This window comes from Colias eurytheme, chromosome 23 (assembly GCF_061535395.1).
Source record: "Colias eurytheme isolate Ceu_HAF_F1 chromosome 23, ilColEury1 Martin Lab GWU primary, whole genome shotgun sequence".
Lineage (NCBI taxonomy): Eukaryota > Metazoa > Arthropoda > Insecta > Lepidoptera > Pieridae > Colias > Colias eurytheme.
The window spans coordinates 8,190,536-8,200,227 of NC_143002.1; the positions used below are offsets into that span (position 1 = coordinate 8,190,536).

General features: G+C 33.1%; 1 protein-coding gene across 2 annotated transcripts; it reads left to right on the forward strand.

Annotated features, from left to right (window-relative positions):
• Positions 1 to 793: 793 nt before the first annotated feature.
• On the forward strand, positions 794 to 7,534 carry S (EGF receptor activation regulator Star). 2 transcript variants are annotated; one of them, XM_090115441.1, is made up of 6 exons: positions 794 to 1,075; positions 1,989 to 2,235; positions 2,836 to 3,026; positions 3,593 to 3,775; positions 5,169 to 5,342; positions 6,061 to 7,534. In XM_090115441.1, exons 1-6 carry the CDS (start codon positions 1,064 to 1,066, stop codon positions 6,226 to 6,228), a joined length of 975 nt encoding a protein of 324 aa, XP_089971567.1. In that variant the 5' UTR covers positions 794 to 1,063; the 3' UTR covers positions 6,229 to 7,534. The 2 variants fall into 2 exon arrangements, with proteins under 2 accessions (XP_089971567.1, XP_089971568.1); XM_090115442.1 differs by lacking the exon at positions 794 to 1,075 and adding an exon at positions 1,110 to 1,252.
• Positions 7,535 to 9,692: the final 2,158 nt, after the last annotated feature.

The window sequence follows — 9,692 nt, forward strand, 5'->3', positions numbered from 1 at the left end:
GGGTGAATATATTTCATAAATCATTGTTAAATTTTAAATCCAAATAAAAGTACTTCATATGTATTCTAAAGAGGGTTATTACGTGCGTGACTACAATAACTAAGTAAATACTATCGCATTCATCGTCAATAATTGCTGTAATTTATTTGATAGTTAAAATATTTCACACAATTATTGCTATTGTAAATACTTGATAATAATTAATATATGCATAGTCTTTTATAATTACATTTTGTATAAATCGGTTGAATGCAAACTTTAAAGATGAATTGCTGTTACTTTAATTGTACTTATAAAAATAAACAATTTTCCTTAAATTGCGTGTTTTATTAAAATTAGAATTGAGTTTCCCTTAATACCCTTCTTTCAGCTTATACTTCAACTCGGAAGCTACAACAGACCTTTACGTTTCGGTCAATGTCTATTGTCTAGGTTGTAGTCTCCTCACTTATTGCTCCAAATATAAATCTGAAAAAACAGAAAATTCTGTTTTGAGGGGTAGGATTTTCTGAAACTTAAATGATAAAACATAACGTAAATTAGGGAATTAATGAGATCTGTTTTGAATCATCAAAGGATTGTATCAAACTTTTGGAAGTGTATTCATGTTATTTAATCAAAAATTATTTCTACAATTACTTATTATTTAAAAAAAAAAGAAACGAAATAAATAATTTTCTACTAGGTACCTACGCAGGTGGCAGGCAATATTTGGCAGGTAAGCAGGTGTAAACAAACCAAGGCAAAAAGTGGCAACATTCATGTCAGTATGTCACAAATCGGTGGACGGTGACTCACGTTGGATAATGAATTTACCTCACACCTGTGTTTTGTGCGTTCACCTGTTTTAATTAATTTAAATTCTAGTTAATATAAGTTTCAACAATGAAAACTTGTTAACAACAACGGAATTCAAACAAAACTTTCACTTTCAATCATTAACTAGGCTTAATTGGTGAAAATAAAGTACAAGTTGTACAATAGTGCGAAGTTAGCTTGTTTTTGTTTTAAATGCTTTTCTTTATTTAGATAACTCAGTGTTTCTTATTTTTAAATAAGGACAATGGCAGAGAAAGTGAGTAGCAAAAAGTTTTTATATAAAACATGAATAGCTTTGCTAAGTCCGTATTTGCATCCCTAGCCAATGTGTCAAAAAAAACTTGCTGTAACAGTTGTTGTCAACGCCGTCTGCTCTTTTTTTGGCTTGTACTATGAAAAAATTCTAGTGTACTCGAAATAAACTTAAAATATGGTAAGCTAAGTATAGATCAGAGATATAATTGTCGTTTTTAAAGATTACTATAAATTTAAACAAAGGATATGTAATGTAAGGGTTGTATAATTCCTACAAATACACATTCTAGGGCTATAAATATAACCAGAGGATTACTATTAATCACGGTTCAATTAGATTAAACTAGATAACATAAATAAGTGAAGTAAATTCAATTAATCTTTATATAATCATCACAAAGGAAAATTCACACTTTTTCCATGTTCAGTTGATCATTGGGCTGATTCAGCAGCATTACTAAGCTTATATTGTTACATACAGCTTATTACTAAAAATAGGTTGAAAGATTTATTACAATTACAATAATATCTTAATTAAATTCATTGTAACACAACCACTATTATAAAATAGCTTGGTTACAGCTATGTAGTAGTATATTATAAGGAATTTATTTGAAATTGCTCAGTGATATCAGCAAATCAAGAAAGGTTAACTTATTATTCTAAAATATCTTTAATCCTGTCTTATCCTAATGGTAACTAATTTATGTAGCTAGTTATTTAATAAGCTGCTATTATAAACACTGTAAAATTAATAATGTACATTGATAAATGCATTTTAATACAATATTATAATAAATACTATATAATGCCTTAATTCAAGCTAAAGGAAAAGATACACATTTCATTTGCAATCCACAATCAATTTCTTTTCCTTAAAAATTTACAAATATTATCAACACTATGTTTTTTAGAAAATACAAGAAAACCCGCTGCCAGAAGTACCACAAGAAGCGGTGGACAAACCGAAAGATGTACCAAAACCAGTCCCAAAAACTACTACAGTGCCCATCGCTCCAGTGCCCACAAATAGATTTGGTATTCCGTCCCTAACAAAGACACCACCAAATGAGTTGTATAGAAAACTCCTACCAGCTATTTTGTTTGTGCTCACATTTGTTACTGTGATGACCATGCTGCTCATTTATATGGATACTGTTGGTAAGTTATAAGACCCATACTTTGGCTTCATTGTGTAGATAATTTAATGATTTCATGGATAGAAATAGTGAAGAATAGATAAACAATTAATGCAGTAACTTGTTCATTGATTTGAGTTCAATTTATGAACACAAAACATTACAAGTTTTTCCCAGCTTTCGTAAAGTACATAATACTTCTGTCTATAGATTTGATGAGTGTTCTGCCCTGGTCTTAGTTCATTGCCTATTATTTATTTTTTTCATTTTATATATCTCTTCATTTTGTTATCTCCAACATAACAAATTTTCTCCAAAATTTATTTATTTATTCATTAAACTATATCTTGTTTTTATTACTGGTATTGTACAATAAAGTGTCATAAATAAATAAATATAAACTGTATGGGGTTGTAGGGCCCGTACAGAGTAAATAAAAGAATTAAGTACAATAATTGCCTTTATTGCCTTAACTATAATATGGTATGGTTAATGAGTACGCGCGACTTCTATGGTTATCGAACGCGAACTGATAAAATGTATTAAAATGCCGCGTGTCCGCGTAAAATGCTGACAGCGCGCAACGTAATGTACGAAGACCGTACATAAACATTATTTTCAGCGATGGGCGCCCAACAGTTCCGTCTCAATATGTCGCAAGACTACGAGCTGGCCAGCATCCCGGCAGAGTCACCGATACTCATAGCGTACGTGAGGCAGTTGCACCTCGCGCCTCGCCCTCCGAAGAACCCACCGCCTGTGCCCAATATAACAGATCGGGTGGAGGTTCTTGATCGACTTTATGGCGAGATTGTAAGTTCATATACTTGTCAAAAAAACACTTATAGATGTTAGTGTGTCACATGTTATAATATAAAAGTCAATTCAATTCAATATTTTAATTTATGGCAGTACTGCATTGCCACAATTTACTATCAAAGTTAATTCTATCGAATTTAATACTGTCAACGTCATTACTATCAATATTAATATCGTTAACATCATTACTATCAACGTTAATACAATCAATGTTATTTCAATCATTATTAATACCATCACCATCCAAATTAGCTTTAGTAATATACAGGGTGTAATTGTTGAGTGTGCACAAGCGACAACATTGCACAATTTGGACGTCACTTCGAAAATCTGCTATGTATACAAAATGTATGGGAGCGTTTAATGTAACATTTTTGGTTATTTCTCGTTTTATTTTAAAAATGTATTATGGCCATTTTACTCATTAGGTTAAGTACTTTCGATATCAGTTTAAAGTATTTTAATATCTGCAATAGTTACGGAATAATTGCTTGTGCACACTCAACGATTACACCCTGTATATAATTTCTTGAATCATTCAAATTACTAAATACTTACAGTACAACGGGACATTCGTTGAGATCCTACCGCAAGGTGACCGCGAACCAACCACTTCATACCTTGAAATGGTGCGAGGCTGGAAGGGCGTGGCCGTTAGGGCTGCGCCTCGTGACTTTCTCTCACTGCGGGGTGCTGCTAGCGCTCTGCACGCTTGTCTCAGCCCTACTGCACATCCGAGGGAGGTTAGTTGAATATTTCGGTTTTTTGTCTAGTTTATAAGTTTTGTGATGTTTCTTACAGCCTTGGTGTTAAGTACCTGTATGCTTCTTTCTCTTTTCTGTATATTTTTTATATAGACTGTAATTTCCCTGCCAAAAATAAAGTTTAAAAAAAATCTCATTTAAATTAATATAGTATACTCCAGAAGCGGTCCCAATATGAAGTAATTGTTGGTAAAAATAACAAAAACTAAAAACAATATACATAACATTCAGCGGTATTGTAGTGTGTATGTGTGTACTTTTTTTGGTACAGGTAAATTCGAGTACCAACTACCACTAATATCCTTTGTTTTTTCAATAAAGAATAGCAAAACTTTTTTTTTCTTAAATAAATACGTTTTCACGTTCAAGAGATACAAACAATTTCTTACAATCGAATGAAAGTTATTAAATTTAATTTCTGTAAACTACAGTACAAACGTCACATGGGTAAAGAAGGTGTATATTTCGGCAGCTTCCATGTCGATTGATAATTGATATCCCATAAGCATTTGATTGAGTATAACACACGAGGTTGATGTGTGTATTGTATTACTCCTGAATTTACTAATGAGTCTTACTATTCACAAATCATATAAAATTTTGTATTTATTTTCGGTAAGAAAAGCTCCAAATGAAATGCGATTTCATATAATATCACCTTATTTCTTTGCGGGGTCTCCCAGGGATCTATATTTGGCCGGGTTTGTACAAAATCTTCACGAGTGAACTATATCAGTATGATAATGATACCGCGTTACTAGTATGGTAGATTGAGTTGAAAAACAGTATTTTGCAATAATTTTCCTTTTTTTACACTAATAAAACGCTCGAAAAAGGCGTGATGTTGAGCGCTTTTATAAAAATATTAAAAATACCCGCTTGAGTGTTAATCACTAATCAAGCTTTATTTTTACGATTTTCTTACATCATCGTAACGTCTTTTTGACTCCGGACTTAGTGGTCCTTCGAGCCGGATCTGTTTTCACGGTTAAAGTTTTTGTTAATTGCGATATATTTTGATACATAGAGTTTGGCCAGCCAAAGCTGAACCCAGTGTTTTTTGTAGCGGCCACACTATGGAATGTCATCATGGCGTTTCGGCGTAGTTAGTTGTCAGTTTTGTTGAAAACGGTTCAAATCATTTGCTATAATAACGTTTAAATCCTGCTGTTGTGTACCTAATGTACCTATATACTATGATCACCTCTAAGAATATCAAAAGTATCTAAATGTTTTTTTCCTACTAAAGCCGATGTTACCAGGTCCATATTTTTTAAATTTGCCGCCTTTTACTGGGTTCAGCTTTGGCTGGCCAGACTCTATTTTTGTTTAACGGCGAGTATGGTGTTTACAAGCAAGTTTCGTATGTCAGGTGAGTTACCAAGAGCCGGAGGGTGGCGGGAGCCTGTTCAGCTCGCGCGTGCTGTGCCTGCCGCTGCACACGCTGCTGCTGGCGGCGCGCGTCACGCGGCCGCACTACGCGCTGCTCGCCGGCCGCGCCGTGCCCGCCGCGCTGCGCCGCCTGCCCAACAGCGCCAAGCTGCAGGTGCACATAACATAGCCAACAGCAACACAGACAACAATGACACAAACAGACAAAAACAACACACACACACACACACACACACATAATATAGCCAACAGCAACACAAACACAGACAACAACAACACACACAGACAAAAACAACACACACACACACATAACATAGCCAACAGCAACACAAATACATACAACTGCCAACAAAAATCCACACACAGCCAACAAAAACATGCACCCAACAACAATACACACATCCAACAAAAACACATCCAACAACAACACATACCCAACAACAACACAAAAACAGACAACAATAATAGTCCGTAGGTTCCTCACTCAGTCGCCCTAGACTCCGGCCGTCTGGCCACACAGCCGGAGTTTTTTTCAGCACCGCCGCGAGGCGATATACTTGCCCCCACATAACAACACACACACACAAAACAAACAACAATACACACATCCAACAGCGACACACAGCCAACCACGGAACATCAACCCAGCCAACGGCAACAAACACACACAGTCAAAAACAACACACACAGTCAACAACAACACAAAATTTCGTGCATAGCTTAAAATACATTATGCATTATACAAACAGACACCAAACTATCGCAATATCCAAACACAAAACACGAATATGGCTACATTCGACATTTATATTCGATATGTCCATGCACATGAGTTCTAATTAAAAGTAAATCACCCAAAAATAAAATTCCAGGTGATAGAATTCCGTTCCAACGACCAAGCAGCAATACGCAACACGACAGAGTACTTGCTAAGCGTCAACTACACAGTTGTGGCCACATTCCACGACGCGGTCATGTATGCGCTCACGGACACTCTCACACGCACTTCGGTGACCACGGAGAATTCGTGGTCACCGTAAATGGGCGCAAAGGGGAATAACACTTCGTGGTCACCGTAAATGAAGGGATATACTTTGTTGACCACGGAAATATTGAAGAAGTGCAGAGAAATCAAGATAATATTGATAAAAACATTTGGAGGACTTTTGTAATGTTCGATTGGTAGTGAAAAATAATGTACCGTCCGCGTTGTACTGATATCTAAAAATTATTCATAACATTAAAAAATTGTTATTGGAGTCGGACATTCTAAAGGTCTTTAAAAGCTTATAAATGACATTTGAATCCATTTATTGTATTTTATATCCGACACATTATTACGTATATAACATGTGACCTCAAAATTAAATTACAATGTTAGTAAAATAAAAATATAACTGGGCTATCATATATTTTTATTCTCAAAATAAGAAAAATAAGTGGAACGGAAAAATATATTATATAAGATGCTACATGTCATGACAATCGCCTGGTTCTATTCTTATTTTATGAATTTTTAATGCAAATATTCGTAAATATATCTTAAATACTCGAAATAAGTAAAAAAAAATCTGATTTCAAACACAGTTGTGCCTTCTAACGTGTCATAGTATGTTATTGTTAAAAAAAAAAACCATAAAAAAATGTTAAAAAATCGCATTAGGTACATTTTTATGGTTCTTTGATAAATTTTCCAAAATTCTACCGTCCATTAGCAATCTTTAATCTCACATTTAAAATACTGCCGCATTAATTAATTAATTATTAATATTGATTATAATTGTATGATTTATGATAATTTTTTAATCGTCCATGTCTATTATATTCTATTTAATTAATATTATTATGATTAAATCCGATTTTAATGATTAAATTTTAAATAATCTCTAAATTAATTTCTTTGAATCTCCGATCTTTTTATAAAATAATAATTTTAAATGGTTCTCAATGAGTATTATAATTCTTAAACTAAGTTTTTATAATTAGTAATGATTATTTTTAATTATATAAGTCCTTGTTTTAAAGTATTTTATGTGATATATCAATTCAATGGGTAATAATAATTAATAACATAATGGCAGCTAATTTTTATTTCAATTGTACGAAAGTACCTTACAAATACGTAAAGTTGGTAAATTTTATAGTTTTAATTTCTAGCTATGTCGTAGGTATTTAAAAAGTGCCAATTTTTCAATCGTCAAACAATGCTGTGAAATGACAATATATTCGATTGACATTACTTGATCGTTGAAAAATCGGTAAATACTTAGTTAAAGACAAATTTGCTTCTAATAACACTAGTTCCTCGATAGTTATATTTTTTCATAAAGACAATAGCATTAATATAGAATATCGGTCAATTAGGGAAAGCTGGCATGTTCACAGTACTCACACTTATGCAATTTCACTTACAGTATGTTCAAAAATAAATGCGACTCTAGTTTCATTTTAGACTTGAATTATAATTTAAAAGCAAATCAATTGATGAAGTTAATTATTTATTCTAATAATAATCAATTGGATAAAAGTATTAATAATCATTCAATTATCAATTAATAATTAAATTCCTGACTTTGGTCGAGTAAAGATATCTAAGAAATATTATATTTGTAGTAAGTACGTAATACCTACCAATATGCGCTAACAAATATGTGTTACATGTTTATTGTATAATTTTCACACTATTGGTTTTAAACTCAAACTCAAACATTTATACAATTAGACTTCTTCTAGAAGCACTTTTGAATCGTCATAACAGTTTAACAGTTTTAACATTTACCACCAATTCAGAAAGCAGTATCTATAGAGAAGAAGAAGAATCTATTTAATCATAATCGTAATCTTCTACTTCACTGTAACTTTCATCGCTCGAAGAACTCGATGTTTCGTCGTAGTCGGAATTTCTTAATGTTATTATAAATGAGTCAGTGTAAGTAATTATCTACTTTTGGTTCTAATTGAATATATTTTTCCTCATGTTCTCGCGTCTTTCTCCAAACGTCACTAAACATATCCAGACTAATAGCATTTGCTTCCTTTCTAAATAATTCTTCCACAGTTTTCAAGTTAAAGTTCACATTTTGTGATGCTACTTTCCCTTTAATTATGCCCCATAGTAACTCTATTGGGTTGAGTTCTGGATGGTATGGTGGAAGGCGCAATACACTATGTCCATGATCTTTGAGGATTGCATCAAGTAGGTAAAAATTGTGTATAGTTTGGCTTATTTTTTTTAATAATGTGATAACTCTGATTATTAATTAGTAATTTGATTTTTGAAAAAAAAAAATGCCGATTTTAGTCAAAATTTATATTTTTCTAACAAGATCCTTATCATCCAAATTTCCACCTTGGTGAGTAAAATTGACATTTCTAATGAAAATGAACAAAAAATTAAATGATTTTATTAAATACTGTAAAATAGTCTATAATTCTTCCATTTACTGTATCACAAAATTCTTCATAGATTTTTAGATATTCGTACTACACCAATTACATCACCCTGTATTTATAAACAATTGCAAAATATGACACATACATAGGCCGGGAGATACTGACACAAAATTTCGGGTCATTTGTAACAGAATGGCGGTTCTACAGAGGTCTTATTACGCAATGACTAAAAGAAAAATGATGGTCACAACTCAGAACGCTGGTACCGGCGGACTAGTCGCGTGGGTGGCGAGAAAAAAAAAATTCAAATATTTGCAGATTTTCCGCGGTATGGCGACCATTTGGAATCGTCCGAAAAGTATGGCATGGCGATTTTAGTAAATGGCTGCACGACGATGGTTACCTGTGCAAAAGTGAGCCCGGTACAAATGGTTGAATTGTTTTTTTTAAATAAAACCTTTAAAAACCTTTATTTGTCTCTCTCACAAGGGTTAAAAATGACAATTAATGAAAAATACACATAATATAAATCAACGCATTCACGTCGGTATGGCGGACTGTAAGTCACATCGTAACTGTATGGCATGACACTACCGCCTACATCTTTTTTATGGGCTATCGGTAAATTCTAAAATTTTTGTGTTACAAATCGTTGGACTTTCGCTATTTATCCGACGAGTGTGACTAAAGCCCACGCGACTAGTCCGCCGGTACCAGCGTTCTGACCATCATTTTTATTTTTGTCATTGCGTACTAAGACCCCTCTAGACCGCCATCCTGTTACAAATGACCCGAAATTTTGTGTCAGTATCTCCCGGCCTAACATGTGCAATGTGTAAATGTGTTGACGTTCCAGCTCTTCTTAATATACCTATACTTCGCTTTTATTTTAATTGCCATAGTAATCATTTCATCAAAAGTCTCATTCATTTGATATTCTGTTAAAAATCGGTAAAAAATTAATCACTCAAAGTAAAATTTATATCACTGAAAATATCACAGCAAAATTAGTTTGCAAAATTGCACAAAAAGTCCAAAATATTTTTTTTTTCATTCGCTATAATCGTAAATGTATTTTAATTCGGTGTTATGTCAAATTCTACGTCTTTGT